We start from the raw sequence: 19,819 nt of genomic DNA on the forward strand, positions 1-19,819 counted from the left end.
AGCCGCTAATAGCCACTAAGCCGCTAATAGCCGTGCTTCGCAAGACGAAGAGACTCGCGGAACGGATTAATTTCGTCTTGCGAGGCACCACTGTATCAGTAAAATATACGAAGACAAGTAATTTCTGGCAGTTTATTAGTCAGAAGACAGATTGTTGTAGGTGGGTTAGTGGATACACCCTATTAATTTTGTCCCTGCTATTGCAATCCTAGACCTACTCACAACGTGCAATGCTTGTGTTTAACCATTTATAAGTGATGAAGACTTACCTGGGTCGTTTATGCTTGCTTGCATTTTATTCCTCTTCCATTACCAAAGCTAAGCTGAAGTATATGTAACTGAACGGAATCCATACTCTTCCAATTTACACTTGCCTCCTTCTCCTCTCTTCTCCCTCTTCTAACATTTCCTCCAGCAGAGACAGTGTGTCAAATATTTGATTACATGTTCCACAGGGCAGAGGCCTACTTTTTTATGCCGCTTTATAGCGGCATATAAATTAATAAATATAAGGGTGTTTTAAGATGAAAGTAAGAAAAGTAACATTATTATGTTTATTTGGATCTGGAAATGGGTGGTTTTGACTAAGGCAGTTTCAATGAACTGTAGGAAGTGGAAGGCAGTTTGTTGAAGGCTGAGAAAAGAGTTGGTTGGAGTAGCTGGAGACACAAGGTAGTTGGAGCAAGTGAGATTATCTCAGAGGTTAGAGATAAATAATTGTAGGAAAATAGGGCAGTAGTTAGTGAGGCAGGATAGTTTTAATTAGCGGGATAACGGAGATGTGGTTCCACCATCTTAATACCTTTCTCCGGTTGAGATCTAGGCCACAAACATTCACCAAAAGCAACACCCCCTTTAATGTCTTGCAAGGCAACTGCCAAAGGTGGATGTTAATGCTGCTGGATTCTTCCCTTAATGCAGGACCTAAATGAAACTGGGAAGGGATTTTGTGCTGAAGGCAGAAGTTCAACAAAAGTAACACAGTGTTTGGTTCTTTTTTGGAGGGGAGAGGTATTTGCTGAGAAAGGAGTGAATAGCCAAAATAGGTGGGAAGTGGAACAAAGCACTTTCCTAATCCAAAGAAACTGAAAGACAGAAATGGTGGGCCCTGATACTGTTCCTAGTCAGCAGTCTGTGCCTCTGCATGGGGATCTCTTCCATGGCATTGACTCTCCTTGAGCTCTGGACGCTCTTCTGCCAGTTTCAATCTGTAGACTGACTTAATCTTTACATTAAAATACAAAAAGTCTCTTTTTTAACACAGAGGCTGTTGGAGCATCTGGTCAGCGTCCTGTTTTCTGTCCTGTGCACAAACAAGAACAGCTAAAACTTTTCTGTGAAACTTGTGACAGACTGACATGCAGAGACTGCCAGTTACTGGAACACAAAGAACATAGGTATGACTCTTCTTCTATTCCTATGCTGTTTCTTCACACAGCAGATGCATTTAAAGTAGTATACAGTCCTCAAGTATTACTGCTATATAATGTGTGAACTTTGTGTCTGTAGCAGATAGATTTGGGCTGGTGGTGCTTTGGGCTCTTAATTCCAGTACTGATTCTAAGTGGCAATAGAGCAGTCGTCAGATTAAAGAAATCTTAATCACATGAATTTTAGTTGATAATTTAAATTACACATTTGTACATGAATAAAGCAATATTTTTGTGGGGAAACATATCTTGATTTTACATGATGTGTGCAGCAAGTACCATCTTAGAAGAGGCATTTCCTCCAGTGTGAGGTAGAGAAGGGAAAGTGTGTTCAAAAGGAGGGCATCAGCACCTGCCATTTTTGTAAGTACATCTGTTAAAAATAATTGACATTTTCGATGTATTGCCCAGTTAATCAGCAACTGCTTTTTAATTGATCAATTTTAGAAATAGATTATTTTATACAAAAATTTCTCTCCCACTTTTTCCTTTTAAAAGGAAATGCTCAGAGCGACTGACGAAAGCCTGATTCACATGTCATATTAAATCATAGTTAAACAAAATGATATTTTAGTCTGAATAAGTAGTGTGCTGGTGCATGTGGTCCAAGGTCCCCACTTGTGCTGCTGCCTTGTGGGGACAAAACAAGTTTCTTGTTGTAGCTCAAGCTTTGTTTCTCTCCAAACAAACTATGAGCAAAGGTTTGTTTTTGGCTTACTTCTCATATTTGGTTTGGAGAGGAACAATGAAAAGCCAGGCTATGGCTTGTTTCCTCTCTGGTGTGGCAGCATCACAGTGGGGAGGAGTGAATTGGGAACTAGAATTTTTTGAGTAGCGTGGACCACATTAAACTATGCTGCTCCTTCACTTAAACCATAGTTCATTTAACTGTGATTTAATGTGATGTGTAAACAAGGCCAGAGTATGAAAAGGAACAAAAAATTAACGGTTCGTGAACTGATGTATGCAATTAGATGCTAATATTTTAATAGAATTGGCACTGATGATGCTGACACTTTAACAAGGATTAGGCTATTATTGCATGAGTTCATTCCGTAGATTGATGCAACACTGAATGTTAATTCTTTCAAAATCACTGAGTTTATGAAAGAAATATGATGCAGCAACTGGCTACCTCTGGTCAAATATACATGTAGGCATCATTTAAGCAGAAATACCTGTCTTAGCTTCCATGATTAGTACTTTGAAGAATGCATCTGCAACATTTCCGCTTCTATAGCATTAATGCAGCTTAATGAAAACACTTATCGTTTTCCAGCTGAATACATTGATTTGGTTTGTAAGATCGCCCTGCTGAACTTTAAACTGGTGACTTCTTAGAGGTATAGGAAGCTGTGCATAAGGAAAGAAAAAATCAGTGTAGTAGTGCCTGCCTCTTTATGCTAGGATATTTGTGTTCAGTCTGTTATGTCTGCACCTTCTAGGGCATACTTCTAAGGTAATTTCCTTATTTAAATATTTTAGTTCTTCAGGGAAATTCTCATTATGTTGTTTCTGGAGCATGAAATTCTTGAGGTTTAGATTGGTCACAGATTTTTAGAATAACATGCTATTTCAGAAACTTTGACAATACAGTGGTGCCTCGCAAGACGAAATTAATCCGTTCCGCGAGAGTCTTCGTCTAGCGGTTTTTTCGTCTTGCGAAGCAACCCTATTAGCGGCTTAACGGATTAGCGCTATTAGCGGTTTAGCGGCTATTAAAGGCTTAAAGGCTTAGGGGATTAGCTGCTAAAAGGCTATTAAAGGCTATTAAAGGCTTAGCAGATTAGATAAAGGGGGGGGGGGGAAAGCGGAAAAAAAATCTCTAGACTCGCAAGACATTTTCGTCTTGCGAAGCAAGCCCATAGGGGAATTCGTCCTGCGAAGCAACTCAAAAACGGAAAACCCTTTCGTCTAGCGGGTTTTCCGTCTTGCGAGGCATTCGTCTTGCGGGGCACCACTGTATTAATTTGACATTAATTATTAGCAGTATATGGATAGTCGATTGGGCTTTTTTTTGCTAACCAGTTGGCTGGGTCTGGTTTACTAAAATAAAGATGACAAGCTCACAGTATTATTCTTGCCTTATAGATGGACCACTACAATTGCTTAGATTCATATGTAATACAGATTGCAATCTGGGCAAGTACAGTACAAATTTCTGAAACATGAACCCTGGTAATAAAATGAGACAGCAGATATAATTATCCCCCCATTCACAGACTTATGTTCATGAATAATATTTTCTGGCATCTGCAGCAGAGAAGGATAGCAAAATTTGACGTGCAAACTTCTGCAAAAGTTTGACCATTTCATTGTGATTCCATATATTTGATTATTATTTAATACTCTTATGCTGCTTTTCCAGGGTTGAGCTCAGAGCTTTTTATTCTAATAAAGTATTGGAATAACCTATACATAAGTGGTTCATAATATTTAAAAAAACAGTAAAATATCAGTGAAGCAAAAACAAACCATTCAATGAATGGACAATTCAGCATGAACACATAACTCAACCTTCCTGATAAAATATTTGTGCAGAATGCAAATGATTTTTCACAAAATCACCACATATATTCTTAGATTTCTAGAAACACTGGATTTTGTTTTGAGAATTGAAACAGACTAAGAGGTGTTGCTTGGGACGCGGGTGGCGCTGTGGGTAAAACCTCAGCGCCTAGGACTTGCCGATCGCATGGTCGGCGGTTCGAATCCCTGCGGCGGGGTGAGCTCCCCCACCTAGCAGTTCGAAAGCACCCCTAAGTGCAAGTAGATAAATAGGTACCGCTTTATAGCGGGAAGGTAAACGGCGTTTCCGTGTGCTGCGCTGGTGCTGGCTCGCCAGAGCAGCTTCGTCACGCTGGCCACGTGACCCGGAAGTGTCTCCGGACAGCGCTGGCCCCCGGCTTCTTAAGTGAGATGGGCGCACAACCCTAGAGTCAGACACAACTGGCCCGTACGGGCAGGGGTACCTTTACCTTTACCTTTAAGAGGTGTTGCTAATGGCAATTGAGATCATTCTGTTTGCAGGGGGTTGTACTATATAACCCTTCCAACTCTACAATTCTATGATTCTTTGTACAACGGAAATCCCCATTTGCAAACCTGTCTTTTAAGCATTCCTTACCAATGGTATTAATGCAGCTGCCACTTTTCACGTTAGCAAGCTTATATTTCAATCCAGTGTTTCCTCTTACTGCAGTGCTCCTGTTAGATAATTGCATGTTGTCTTTTGCTTCGGAAAGGTACCAGTTTTTGGAAGAAGCGTTTCAGAATCAAAAGGGTGCTATTGAGAATCTATTAGCCAAACTCCTTGAAAAGAAGAATTATGTTAACTTTGCAGCTACTCAGGTGCAAAATAGGTAGGTGATTATTATTATTTCTATAATAATGCTTATACGGTATTGTTTTTCCTTCAGATGGGCTAGTTTATACGATTACTAAAATTCTAGCCTCTGAAGATGGAAGTAGAACAGCTATTCAGCCTGATCCAGCAAACAGAATCCACATGTACAAATAGATTTCTGCAAATGTTATCTGTTGTACCAGATTCACAAGTGCTTGTTCAATGAAGAACAGTGTGCCCATGCACTTTGCAGCTTTGGCAGGGAGAGCCTTCCTCACTAACAAGCTAGAACATCCAGGCAACCTCCCTGGCTTTTTGCGGCTAAAGATGGAGAGTATGTGCATACCAGCTGTGCAGTTACTGCAGCACTGCAGTGTGTTTCATTACTCTGGGATCTCAATTGATGAAGAGTAGGTTAGAAATAGGAGTTAATAATGCCCCAGGGAGCACAACACATCAATATGACACCAGTGGCACGATAGGCTGGTGCTTATAGGAGGCCAAATAACTACCTGCTTCAGACAGAGAGGTGAAGATTAAATTGAAATAACAGGTTGCCCCTTTTATTAATTAGGGTTTTTTTTTTAAAAAAACCCAACAACCTAAGTTTCTCTCTGCTAAGTTAGTCCCCCAAAAAGCAAAGAAAGCAGTAGAATAAACATTTCATAACACATGAAACATAAATATCTAACAAACATAGAAGGCTATTTTAATGTTGATGGAAGTTGTTGTCCCATATTGTAAAACAAAATTACTTTTAAGATTTTCCTCTTAAGAATGAATGGAAAATATGGTTGGACTGTTGTACTGAAGTTGAACATACTTCATATAAATCTGTATCTATTTATATAATATGTTGAATTTTTGCTTGAGGGGAAAAAAGGTTAAAGATGTTGCAATGCTACTGCCTGACAGCACATTTCTCTCTTTCAGGATAAAAGAAGTAAATGAAACTAACAAACGAGTAGAACAGGAAATCAAAGTGGCTATTTTTACCCTCATTAATGAAATCAATAAAAAAGGAAAAGCTCTCCTGCAACAGCTTGAGGTACAACTAAATGCATAATAAATAAATAAAAATATTTAGCATGAATCCTGCTGTGATCTTTGCACGTATATGGCTTCTTCTGTCTTGAATAACCCTGTGGTTGGTTTTGTCCATTATGAAATTCTTGGCGCATTTCACACACAATGCTAGCAAGCATGATTACATTCAAACTTTGAATATCTCTGGTTAGTTTAAATTACGCAGCAAGCAAGCCAAGAGTCAAACTGTGGCTTATGATCCTGGCTTGTTAACAGACTGTAGTTTAACCTAACCAGATTTCCCCCCAGTTTGCACACAATGGGGAAATCTAGTTAATTGCGTTCATGGCTATGCTGGAGGAAAGTGGGGAGCATGTGTGCCTGAGGCTTGCTGATGCTTGTTCATGTAGTCCTAAACTACGGTTTAGCTAAGTGCAGAAAGGGCCATTGAGTTCCTTTCTCAATATGCCTGCCTAAAACCAACATGGATTGTAAATATTCATGACAGTTCAGTAAGGCACAAATTGCAGAGTCACTCGGTTACATGACTTTAAGTGTGCTGCTTGCCGTGTGATGTCTTATAAAAATCTTCTTACCCTTTGTTGAATGCATCATTTTAAAATTTGAAATCTCTCATTGATACTTGTCCTACCCTTCAGATTTGTGTGATCGCATCCATACCATACATTTAAAGCACTCGTAAGCCACTTAAACAATCATGGCTTCCTTCAAAGAATTCTTGGAACTTTAGTTAAGAGTGCTTGTAGCTCTGTGAGGGGTCTCCTAATGGCTCACAGCATCCTTGGGAAAGTACAGTTTGCAGAATTCTTTTAGTGGCACTAATTGAATCTGTAGTTAACAGTTAAAATTCTTCTGACTTGGATGCAGATTATTATTTTTTCAGTGGATGACAAATTAGTAGTCATCTACATTGCAGCTTTGTGTCTCATTACAATATTGGGTTGTTCATTGCCAAGTCCCCTGTCATAGGTTGAAAGGGTGTTGGTGATGTGGGTTGCTCAGAACCTTTTGAATCGGACAATTTTCTGATGACTTTAATCAGTCTGGATGAGATTTTACATGTTTGGCTTTTATATTTCATAAAGAAAATGTTTTTAAAATGCTGATCTTATATGTGGTACCAATATCTCAAAATGGTTTCCATAGCCAGATGTAGTTCAGTGGAAATATTGAATAGGAAAATAATTCACAAAATGCACAATGTGGTATAATTTTTATGGTCAAATTATTGTTATGGGAATACTTGTAATTTTTTAAAAATGCAATAGCCTAATAGAATACCCTTCTCCTTGTTAAATTTTAAGGAGAAAGACTAAGACACTGAAAGGCACTATTAACAGTGCAGTCCTATACATGTCTTTTCAGAAGTAGCTTCCATTGAGTTCAGTGGGGCTTACTCCCAGGTAAGTGGGCATAGGATTGCAGTCTAATTTTAGTACACCCAAAGGTACTGTGCTCCTAAAAAAAAGTTAATTGCAATTTAGAAATGGCACAGTTTGAATGGTATTCTATCCAGTCATTATGCTACTAATTAATTCTTATGAACAAATGAAATTTTAGAACCAGATGATTCTTTACAGGAAAATAAAAATAGTAAATTTTTTTTTTTTGTAAAAATGTGACCTATAACTGTGATGTTGCTTTTGTAGAGTTCTTTGAAACTTCACAGGACTTTCAGTGTTTCAAAATTATGATAAATCATATTCATATTCCATGTTGTCTTCCTTTGTGATGCCCAGAGGTATAGATTGCCCCACTTTTTGCTTTAATTTTGATAAAATTACTGCGATGCCTGAAAGCAAGGCTATTAAATCCCTAAGCTCTGTGGTAACAAGCACCAAATGGGATGGGATGGGGGATGTTTATTGCTGGTGCTATATTTATTTGATAGGTTAAGTAGGTGATGACTGCTTGAACCAAACTCGGTCAAAATGTAGATATAAAGCTAGCTTTAACTACTTGCATCAAATTAGCACTTTCTGAAGAAATAAATCATAATGAAAAATTATGGAGCAGTTACAATCCTACTGTATGTTTTTCCCTTTTTTGTGAACTGCCTTGAGCATCTTTTAGGTGGATAATGTATAAAATAATAAAATTGTATATATGGAATGTAGCCAACATTGTGTGAGTAGAAGGCAGGCTCACATAGTGGATCTTTTCTTTCTGCCCTCTGTATCATCCCATCTGTATCATCCCACCACCATCCCAAAACAAACAACTGCTCTGGAGGGCTGGGGATCACTACCAAACATCACAGGGCTCTGTTGTCCAGTGCTACAGTGGTAGGAAGAATTGCCCATAATCGGGCAGAACAGGATTTCCCCCTCTTCTCCTCTGAGGCCCCATCAATCCACCAAACCAAAGGGTCCCCCAACCTCTGGAGCAGATTTTGGAAGCATGCAAAGGGCAATGGGGAGCAGAGATAAAGGGAAAGGGCGAGGTAATAATAATAATAATGATAATAATGATGATAATGATAATGATAATAATAATAATAATAATAATAATAATAGTAATAATTTATTTGTGCAACTGGAATCTCAATCTGCTCATGCACAAACATCACTGGATACAACCCAGCATTTATATTTTAAAATAATCTAAAATAAACTACACTTTTCAGCATTATAGGAAGGAAATACATCTGAAATAGTTGCACGCAGTTTAACTAACACTAATGATTACAATCATGGTTACTGGGAAACTGAGGAAGTCATGTCTAAAATAAATCCATTTGTGAGTCTGAAGTGTGCAGTCATAATTAAACTGAATAAAAATTGATGGTATTGCCAATGACTATAAATATTATTTATTACAATTATATCCAATTTTCTTCTTTTTGAGTTCTGACAAAGTCTCCCACCCAACCACTTACTTAGCTTCAGCAAGTTTTCAGCAGTGTACATTTTCAGATCATGTCCATGCCAACATGATAATTGTAATTTTAAAAAAACAATTAACAGAATCCAATGAATTGTTTTTGTTCTGCCCAGTGATCTGTCAGCACTCAGTGCCAGTATGGCACAAAGTTATTCTACAAATAAAAGTCCACTCTCAAAATGTTGGATTTTACCCACTATTTGTTATAGCCACACTTCTGATTTATGTCTGTACTAAGTATCCACACATTGCATAGATAGATGTTTTAATTATTGCATTTGGTATTATTTTTTAAAAATGGATATGTGTGTACTGTTTCTATTCAGACTGTAACAAAGGAGAGACAGATGAAGCTAATACTGCAGCAGAACGATATCAGTGGTCTGTCACGGCAGGTGAAACATGTGATGAACTTTACTAATTGGGCCATTGCAAGTGGCAGCAGCACTGCATTACTCTATAGCAAGCGACTGGTAAGGAAAGCTTTGAATTCCAGTATAGCATAGATTATACTCTTATTATTGCATTAAAACAAAGAATATTGCATCACGGGGACCCATGTTTTTCTTACTCTCAAAGCTTTCAGGTAAGTACAGCTAATGCCACTTTGCTAATATTTGTACAAGTGTTTCCAGTCCACACTTTATTCCAAACTTGATATTTAAATTACTGTAAAAGTTTGTTTGTTTGTTCGTTTGGCAAGCCAACTAGCCCTGACATATGCTGCATTTTGATTAGGTAAATGTAACACTGCAATACATAGCGTTGACAATTATGTAGGTCTTTCTAGCAGGTGCTCAATGGTTTTTTTTACCTGTTCCTGAATCTATATAGGAGTTGATGTCAGGCCAGATAGTTTCTGGTGGTTACCTAGGCTTCATGATGGTCAGCTGAGGGGCAATTTGTTGGCTTCTTTGCAAAGTTCATGGAGTTAGATATTGTTTGAAACAAACAGTTTCACTTGTATAGACAGTCACTGGACCTTTAGTGCCTTGTAGCTATATGTAATTTACTCAGTACCAGTGAAGAGAGTCTGAAAAGGACTCCACCATAACCATTGATGGTGTGTTGGTAAGGCAGCTATAGCAACAACTTGCCTCCCCAAAAGCCTATGGGAGAATGCGATGCTAACAACCAATACCAAGAGGAAGGTCTACCAGGCTTGTGTGTTGAGCACACTGCATTATGGAAGTGAGTCGTAAGCAACTTAACACCCGCCAGGAGCGACACCTCAATGCCTTATGTAAGCGCTGTGTCAGGAAGATTTTGGGCATCACATTGTAGGACAGAGTCTCAAACAAATATGTGCTCTTCCAAGCCCACATTCCCACCATGTCCACACTTCTGTCTCAGCGACGTCTACTGCAGCTTGGTCACGTCCACACAATGGAAGATGGCCAGATCCCCAAAGATGTACTTTATGGGGAGCTGTTTTTAGGCACCAGGCCTGTTGGCAGAACCAACTCTGTGTTACAAAGATGTCTGCAAATGTGGTATGAAGGCTGGCAACATTAACCGTGCCATGTGGGAATCCCTTGCAGATGACTGCATTGCCTGAAGACAGTCAGGTCATGTATCCATAGTAGTGACCAGAGGAGAAATGACCGCTGGGAGAAGCACAGAGAGAAGAAATGCCATGGTGCTTCTGTAAAAGTGAAACCAGACACCTTTATCTTTTCTACCTGCAGTAAAACATGTTTCTCCCATATTAGTCTCTACAGCCACAAGAGGCACTTTAACTCTCCAATGGTTTGACTTTACCCACCCGATGGCTCACTCTTCCATTGTCTGTTCAGACAGACAGATGCCAACAGTTTTAACAGTTATATACCACCCAATGAACAACTTCATCTGGGTAGTTAAGTTAAAAACCATAACAGCAATCACCAAGAGTTCTAAAGAGTAAAACTTTTCCCAAGGAAATTTTTCCATTTCCCCTCTCTAGTTCTAGTTACTTGTAAAAACAAAACACCAGGATAAAGTAAAATCAAAAACCAGAAATTTCAGTTGATGAAGTTGCCACTTGATTTGCTTCGAGTCAAAACCAGTTGTTTTAATGATGGACTGCAAATCAGAACTGAAACCCTGGTTGCATAAAACCATATCTGAATGTGTTTTATTTGATTAAGTTTTACTTTGCATATTGGACTACATTTGGCAGCTGGCTTAAATGTTTAGCACATTTATATAGCATGGAAAAATTAATACAGTATTTATAAAAGTTGTGTTTATATGATAATTCAGATGCCAATTGAAGTGGGCCATCAAAATTTTACTTGCATCACTGCTTACCACCTTGGATCAACATCAGCAGTTGCTGTGAACTGATCCTGCTCAATTCTCAGTAATTCCTGTGTCTGTTTCAGTGAAAGGCAGGAAGGACATTTTTGCATTAGAATTTTGGTACTGGAATTTGGCATTTAGCTTGCTGGAGGTGCTGCTGGAAGATAAGGGGAACAAATTAGGGGGAATTTACTATCATTTTTGAGTGTTGGTATGGCTCTCTCAGTTTGTAATTCCAAAGTGATAAAAGTCTAGCACCTTGCTCAGGGCATGTGTCTTTCACATTGAATGACTTGAGCTTTGGGTGACACCTTAATCATTGAAGCAAATTAGAATTTAAAACTAATTCCAGGGTTTTGACTTAGAATAGAACTTTTCCCATGTCAAATATGCATCGTTTGCTTTCTACTCACATGGAAAAATTAAAGTCTTGTTCTATATTTTGTGTATGTTTTCTGTGTTATCATTTGAACATTGGTACAACTAAAGTAAGGCATGTATAAAAATACAAGTTACCACTTATGAACTCTGGGTGGTATCAGACTAAGCTATTCCTAAAGTAGATCCATTGAAATCAGTGGGTTTCATTCCACTGGGTATACTCTGAATGTGGCTTAGTCCTGTGCCACCATCTATTTGCTTAAAATCTACCTTCTTGTATTTTAGAAGTAATGCACTTCAGTAGTAATTCTCTTGCGATCTCATGTTTGTATCCTGCAATTCTTCTAAGTGACTGAAAATAAGGTTTAGCTTATTTCTATGAGATAGGTTAGGATAAGAGATGGCAGCTTGCTCAAAGCCACACACAGTTGTTGACAATTTGCATTTTGTTTTGTCGACTTCTTTTTGTTGACTCTCCGCACAATGTCATCACTAATCTGAGAGTGTTTGTCTTCTCACAGATCACGTTCCAGCTGCGACATATTTTAAAAGCACGATGTGATCCTGTCCCAGCTGCTAATGGAGCAATACGCTTCCATTGTGATCCCACATTCTGGGCAAAGAATGTAGTCAACTTAGGTGAGAGGGTGTTCCATTTTTCTGAAAGCTGAATTCAATGTGCAAAAATTCTTAATATGATGAGTAGCATGAACTAGATAGAATTTTCTGTAGACTACCACTAAAATTGGTGGTAGTGTCTTGGATCCATTCATACCAGGAAGCTTTTTTCCACTGTATAATTGTATAAAATTATCTGACTTTAAGCAGACATTAAGCCAAACTCCCCTTGTTTGGCAAGTCCTCTCCTCTCCTGTGCACATGATGAACTGTCATCTGTTTGCTTGTATGGGGTTGGATCCGAGCCAAAGCTTTTATAACGTATGCAGCCACTACCCAGATGCTTCTCTCAAACTATGCTTCTGCTTTGCATGCAACTCCCTGTCACTAGAATAGTTCTCTCTACAGTCTGGATGCATCGTTATTCACTTGGAAATTGATATGCCTTAATAGGTAGTGCTGCACTGTTGTTAATCATCGAATATGGTGGTGTTACTTCAGATGCTTCTCCAGATTTTAGCTTGAATAGTCTTCTAAGAAAGCACTGTGACAAGAGAGGTGGAGTGATGAGCAGGCACCACAGAGGGGAGGGGAGGGTCATGACAGTGGTGATGACGGAGGAGTGGAGAGTGTCTCCTGAACTACATGCAAGATTGCTCTGTATATATCAGTAGTGATTCCATGTACTCTGTTGGTCATTCCCTTCTATCCCTCTCTGGTAATAAAGGACACCGGAAAGTGTCAGTCTACAATCAGTGTGCTTCCTTGAAGGGGAAAGCAATTGAGGGTCAAATCTGGTAGCCCACATTCTGGTGTTGAAAGAAGACTTGTTTGTTCCAAACTTCTTAGTATGTTAGGCTGCAACATACTAGTTGCCGTATTTCTGTAAACAAAGAAGTAGAAAACAATAGGAAGACATGGAATACTCAAAATAAAAAAATTCCTTCCTGTAGCACCTTAAAGACCAACTAAGTTAGTTCTTGGTATAAGCTTTCGTGTGCATGCACACTTCTTCAGATACACACTCATCTGAAGAAGTGTGTATCTGAAGAAGTGTGCATGCACACGAAAGCTTATACCAAGAACTAACTTAGTTGGTCTTTAAGGTGCTACAGGAAGGAATTTTTTTATTTCGACTATGGCAGACCAACACGGCTACCCATCTGTAAATGGAATACTCAGTCTAGTATTTGTCCTGTAATATGACTTAGTAATATGAGTAATAATTTATACCAGCTAAACAGGGCTGAAAACTTTCCAGAACTTTTAGCAGCACATTTTAGATATTCTAAGAGAAAATTGGGCACCAGATTCCAACTCGTCCCAAAATACTTTTGCATGGTATCGGCAGGACATTTTGGCTTTAAATACTCATTAACCTTCCTTATAGCAACAGATTAGAATGAGTAAAAACAAGATTCCTTCAGTGACGCAATGACTGAGCAAGGTGCATGTGTTCTTTGGCATGGCAAAGCTCTAGTATCAAGTGAGAGACAGCTTCACAGGAGAGAAATCTATACCTTCATGCATGGCTCTCCAGCTTTTGGCATATATAGAAGGAGAAAGGGCAATAGCAGGCAAAATCTCATTTAGATCCATGTTTGTGTATTAAAATCCCTTCCTTCATGTGTTAGACTTATATACCTCCCCATAGTAACTACAAGTAATATAAAAGAACAGAGAACGTTGATGAGAGAATTTGTTGGTTGGATAATTAAGAGCCAGTATAGGATACTGAGCAAAATAGATTACAGCCTCTTAGGTGTGTACAAAGGCTTACATGTCCATACCAGGTTTTTCCCGTGTTCTTCTCCAGCAGCAACTCCTCTTACTCTGTTGGAGGACACTTTCGAGGTTCCTCAAGCTTCAGGGCAGCTTGTTGGGCACTGTGAGGGGATGCTTCTGGAAAGGGGGAGGTATCGGAACCCCCCACTACATGTGCAGAGCTCATCATGCGGCCCTTTGGATTGGGGCTATACATTGGGAACTGAAAAAGGTATTGGAAATGAAGTCTTGGAAACTACATTAAAAAAAAATAATTTCAGAGGAATCCTAGAGGGAGCAGAAAGTAAAAATAAATCAATAAATCTTGTCTTTAATTTACTGAAGAATGAACAGTGATGAGGATGGCCTTTGACAAATGCATATGACTAGAACAAATCTCTAGAATCAATGCAAGGATAATTCTGAAACTGGGGAAAACCATGGGTGTCATTGTCAAGTTCCTAAATAAACTGTTAACAGAGGTGTCTCCCATTGTGGTTAATGGTACTGGAGTGCAAGCACTGATTTGGCTCCAGTAACACTGAAGAAAAGATTTTTAAGTTATAATTAATTTTAGACCTCCGTTCAGTAAATAGTGGGTGTGTGGTCTTGCATAAAACAGATTGTCACCATTCCAGGAAGTTGTATTTGTTTTAGAATTACTAAAGTTGAGTCGAAGTTGTGATGCAAGAAAATCTAAAAATATTTTAATTAAGAATTATGGTTCATGTAAGAAATAACCAGGTACACAAATCATTGCAACTTACAGTAGAATAGCTTCAAGGAAGTTACTAGTTTTATAATTCAGATGATCAAGAAAAGGACCAAAAACTGGGCAAAAGAAAACAGATCTTGCTTGTTTAAAAATGCAGAGGGGTAGTTACACATTTATCAAACAATTCACATTAATTTGCAGACAGTTTCTTGAGCAACTAACAAATGCAAAACTTTTAGCTAAAATGGAGAATTGAGATGCTTGTGTTCTGTTTTGGTGACACAAATTCAGTTCATTATAAGTATTTTAAGATGCATTAATCTGGATTTCTGTAAAACCAGCTTAGAGACTGTCCAAGAGACAAGTGTCTGTTGGGCGTGTGCAAGCGACTCTATATGCACACTAGGACTTCCTATAACTCTTGCTGCTTCAAAATAAAAAAATCAAATATCTTTAATACGGTCAATGACCAGGAAGCAATTTATAAAATATGACATTAAAAGTAGTATTGTGCTACAAGTAACAGTAAAAATATGGCCAATTCACAGAATTGGTGCTTATATTTATGACCAGGTTTCGAGTTTTAAGTTTTTAAAATTCAATTCAGGAGTCGCTACTGTTTATTATCGTTCCTTCGATGTTTACAGTTTGTACTCCTTTGTAGACTTCAGCTGTGTCAGAGGTCTGTGGTTTGAAAAATTGTACTGCAAAGGCATTAGTACGTGCTCAGAAGCTTCCCATATAGTCTTTTGAATCTGGGGCACAGTACTTAAAATGTAAAATTGGGGATGGGGGACCTATAGCCTTCTAGGTGTTCTACAACTCCTATCATTCCTGAACTTGGCCATGCTGGCTGAAGCTGGTGAGAGGGAGTCCAACAACATCTGGAGGATCACAGTCTCCCCATACTTGTGTTAAAGTTGTGAATCACTCAAATTCCTGTTTGAATAATGAAACAGAAAAATCATATTGCTAAATAGCGTGGTCTTATTTACAAATAACTTGCAAGCGTCTTTGCAAGCATCTCTCTCTCACTCTCAAGTTCTGAATTGAGGGACACTGCAGTATTTCAGCTCAGTATCACTGCACAAGACAAGGGGTGGAATTAAATGTTGCACTCTTCTGATTGTTCCGTCTTCTGAAGCATTTCAGCAATCTCCTCCTTCCCCTCCGCACAATGTTATGGGGGTTCTCCCAGTTCTTCAGAGTGGAATTGGAGGAGGTGGCAGGGAGGTGAGGGGAAAGCCCTGTTGCACTACTGAGAGCCCTTGTGCTGACTTCTGCTAGCATGCCGGCTTAGTTGAATCAGAAAGATAATTTGTTTAATGTGATTATAATTGAAAGACTCTTACATGTAAAGAAACACAAGGCCCCTATTATCCTAAAATGGTTATAAATGTTCTGAGGTTTTGTTTTATACTTACCTCATTAACAGAAAACAGTAAATTATCTTACTTTTTTTTTAAAAAAAACAACGCCCCTCATAAAATACAGCATGGCTATAAAATAAAAAAATAAGTTTACATGATCCGAATAAAGCCAGAAAAAAACAGAACAATGTTCTAATGGTCCCAAAGCACCTAAACATGTTTCTAAAAATGAAAAGACTGGGGGAAGGGTTTTTACCTGGCATCAAAATAACCAGCTTGGGAGCCAGGCAACTGTCTCTGGGGAGGATATTCCATAACCCGGACACCACTTGCAAAAGGCCTCTGGAGTAAAAACTACAGAGCTATATTTGTATGATTTTCTATCTTCATCTTTTAGTCTCTTAAGTATTAAATGTGTTTCCTTTAAAAACCTCTAGAATGCTTAAAGTTACAATATATAATTTGCATATTATGCACAAGCAATAATTACTCTGTATTTAAGTCTTTTTCCTTCTAATGCTATGGAAATGAGTTAATAAAATATTGAATGCTTATTGATGACACAAAATTACTTTGTTGCAAAAATGTGTTGCATGAAGTTGATTGTGATGTATCTTTATGCATAGAACTAAGGTAAGATATGGGTACATCAGAACCAATATCTTATTTAAAGTCAATAAGGAAGTGCAAATAATTACCAGTCTCTGAATATATTGATTAAAAGTATATTTATTTTTAACTTTTTAGCTGCTGTGAAGCTAGGGTGTACATAGTGTAAAACTGCTAGACTGTTAACATTTAGCTTAAAATAAATAACTTTGTGACTGACCAATTCTCTCTCCTGTTGTTTAGGTAATCTTGTTATTGAAAACAAACCAACCCAAGGTTATACTCCTAATGTAGTAGTGGGACAAGTTCCTCCGGGAACTAACCACATCAGCAAACCTCCACCGCAAATTAATCTTGCACAGCTTCGGCTCCAGCATATGCAACAGCAGGTGTACGCACAACAAAAACACCAGCAGTTACAACAGATGAGGATGGGGCAGCCTGCAGGGCAGATTCCTCGCCAGGCAGGCCCACAGATGCTGCAGCAACAGGCAAGTTTCAGATGATCTAAATTAAGACACTCATTGTAGACACTAAAGTGCACCTTTGGTACTTTGAGTTCTATCTTATTCCACAAAGTTTAAGGTAGGATTTACAGTGCTGTCTTGTAAAGCACAAAGATGCATCTTCATTTACTTCACTTGGCGAAGAGGACTGCTTTTATCTCATCTTTTAAAATACATAATGTTTTGTAGCCTCCGAGGTTGATAAGTATGCAGACCATGCAGAGGGGAATGAATTGCGGTGCTTTCCAAGCCCACCAGATGAGAATGGCTCAGAACACTGCTCGTCTCCCAGGGATACCGCGCCACAACGGGCCCCAGTACATGATGCAGCCACACTTACAAAGACAAGTATATGCTGTGTGCACATTTTGTTTCCCATCTTTGATTCTGGACTTTTGATTCATCTCAGCTTCTATGTATATATATCAGCTGTGAAACCTCTTTTAAAGGGACATCTACTTCCATGTTGCTGGCTGTTTAAAGAGCCGCATAATAGGAATCTTGTAAAATTTTGGATATTACTAGCCACATGTAGAGTATTTAAGCTAATGGAGCATCTAATAAAATGCACTTGCAGCCACATTTTACCTTTCACAACTTTATTGCCTTTTGGCTGGATAACCAGCATGTTAATATGGGAATAATTTGTTACGTTCTCCGATTGAGGGGGAGTAGAAAGCTTGCAAAAAGGTTTTAAAAAGAGGAGAAAAAGTTTATGCTTAAAATTTCTATGGAACCTTCTGACCTATAAAAAAGTGAATAAAATGCAAAATGTTTTAGAAGGTTTAAAACAATTATCAGCAATGGGAAACTCATGGAGAGAATTGCAGGAAAGCAACAAGCTTTGAAAATTTCCAGTTTTGCATAGGAAAGACTTTGCTCCTTATCATAACAATATTTTCTCTCTCTTGCTTCCCCCTCTCCTTTGTCTTGGCAGCATTCAAACCCAGGACATGCAGGTCCCTTCCCAGTTGTTTCAGTGCACAATAATACTATCAACCCAACAAGCCCTACAACAGCCACCATGGCCAATGCGAACCGTGGTCCAACAAGCCCATCTGTAGCAGCAATAGAGCTTATTCCATCAGTAACCAACCCAGAAAATTTGCCTTCCTTGCCAGATATTCCTCCTATACAGGTTAGTATGCTATATGAAATCAGATGAAAGCTAATAATACAACATCAGAATTTCTAGATATCAGTTGTGTGTTTCGTGTCAACACTTAAAAAACTGTATTGTAAAGGTACATTTGACTTGGGTCATCTTCTCATAAACTGACCAGAATCGTCTTGTTTTCCTAATCAGCTATGAAACTCACTGGACAAATCACTGTGTCTCCTAATCTGCTTTACTCTTTCATTGCATTTTACACCATTTAGTATCAGTATTCTTATTTAGAATCTTTTTTTGCTGCGGGGCGGCATTTATGATTTTTGAAACCTGTGTCTGAATTTATTCTGCACTGAAACTAAAATGCAGGAAATGTTTTCAGTTCAGCTGTATGTATTCTAAGGTAGGGATTGCTAACTCATGGGCCACATGGCTGTTTTTGTGTCCTCCCAGTTTGTCATTTAATGAATTAACACCCCCATGTGCTTCTATGGGTCCTCTGCAGTGATGCCACAAGGTTTTTTGTTCCCAGCCCACAAGCACATACACAAGGCTTTCCAAATGTGTCCATTAAAAGTGTGTTTTTAACTTCTAAAACACTTCTACTATCATGCCAAAATGTGGGTTTTATTTGGGGGTTTCACTTAATTGATTTTGTAACTCCCTCACAACCTCCCTAAACTGTGTCCTTAAAAAAAAGGCCACACAGTATTTTTCATTTGGGACCTGCCTACTTTTACATGAAGTTCCCGTAGTGTTGATTATTGATGGGTCAGTGCTACCCTTGGACCTTGCTTGAAGGAAAAGCCCTACTACAAAATAAATGTATTCTTGTTTAAAACTAGAACAGATATCCTAAACTATTTTTGCCATCCACCCTGATCAGCTTTAAAAAAATATGATATATTTTCCATTCTTCTAGTGGCAACCCTCTTAGTAATATTGAAAGCATATGGTTTCTCCCTGTCTATGTTTATTGTCCTATATTTGAATAAGATAGTTAAAACATACAAATCAGGGCAACTTCATGAGTAAAATAAAAGGTGCAGTGAATGAGTTCCATAAGCAGAGAGTGGAAGTTGTTCTGAATGTAGACCTCTCTCTGACACAAACCTATGCATCAGTATTGACAACTGAGTTTGAAATAAGCTTGCTTCATAAAACTCACTGAATTCTAAGATTTTGCTACAATATTCTATGCTAAAGTTTATTAATAATTTGTAGCCATGTAATTTCCTAGACTCCTTGATTACACATGCAGGAATATAGCAAATACAAATATGGCAAAACTGAGTATTCATCTGTTTGTTTCCCCTTATTATGTGAATAAGTGCTAGTGCTTTAAACTCCTTCAGTGAAAATACAGATGATCCTCAAGCTGTCATTTCTAGCATGCTGCATTTAGACTTGGCAGAATCACTGTGTGGCTGTCCTCCTTTATTTCAGCTGGAAGATGCTGGTTCCAGTAACTTAGATAATTTACTAAGTAGGTATATCGCAGGCAGCCATCTACCCCCTCAGCCTATAAGCAGTATGAATCCCTCCCCTGGGCCCTCAGCCCTGTCTCCAGGCTCATCAGGTAAGCTGGGAAGAGGCAGTGGGCATCTGTACATTTCTGCTTAAATTGAGACCTGCTTAAAACAACCAGCAACTTTAATAATGACTGCTCCAAATACTTTAAAGAAATTTGATGTTTCCAGTACATTTTCTCAGGTCTTAATATCCCTGTTTTTAATTTCATCCAGTTATTTCTAGT

The 19,819-nt window shown here is 38.5% G+C and overlaps 1 protein-coding gene across 7 annotated transcripts in view; it reads left to right on the forward strand.

Annotated features, from left to right (window-relative positions):
• The window catches only part of TRIM33 (tripartite motif containing 33), a 59,334-nt gene that overhangs the window by 22,464 nt on the left and 17,051 nt on the right, over positions 1-19,819 (forward strand). For 2 of the 7 annotated variants that reach the window (XM_081009791.1, XM_081009794.1), the window contains exons 4-13: positions 1,265-1,397; positions 4,676-4,792; positions 5,710-5,824; positions 9,033-9,179; positions 11,892-12,009; positions 13,805-13,984; positions 16,690-16,937; positions 17,142-17,309; positions 17,890-18,090; positions 19,510-19,642. In XM_081009791.1, coding sequence (XP_080865917.1) covers positions 1,265-1,397; positions 4,676-4,792; positions 5,710-5,824; positions 9,033-9,179; positions 11,892-12,009; positions 13,805-13,984; positions 16,690-16,937; positions 17,142-17,309; positions 17,890-18,090; positions 19,510-19,642 — 1,560 coding nt within the window. The remainder of the gene's footprint in view (positions 1-1,264; positions 1,398-4,675; positions 4,793-5,709; positions 5,825-9,032; positions 9,180-11,891; positions 12,010-13,804; positions 13,985-16,689; positions 16,938-17,141; positions 17,310-17,889; positions 18,091-19,509; positions 19,643-19,819) is intronic. The other 5 variants (XM_081009796.1, XM_081009797.1, XM_081009792.1 and 2 more) reach the window with 4 other exon arrangements.

The sequence above is a fragment of the Podarcis pityusensis genome (genome assembly GCF_964106645.2).
Source record: "Podarcis pityusensis genome assembly, chromosome: 6".
Classification (NCBI taxonomy): Eukaryota; Metazoa; Chordata; class Lepidosauria; order Squamata; family Lacertidae; genus Podarcis; species Podarcis pityusensis.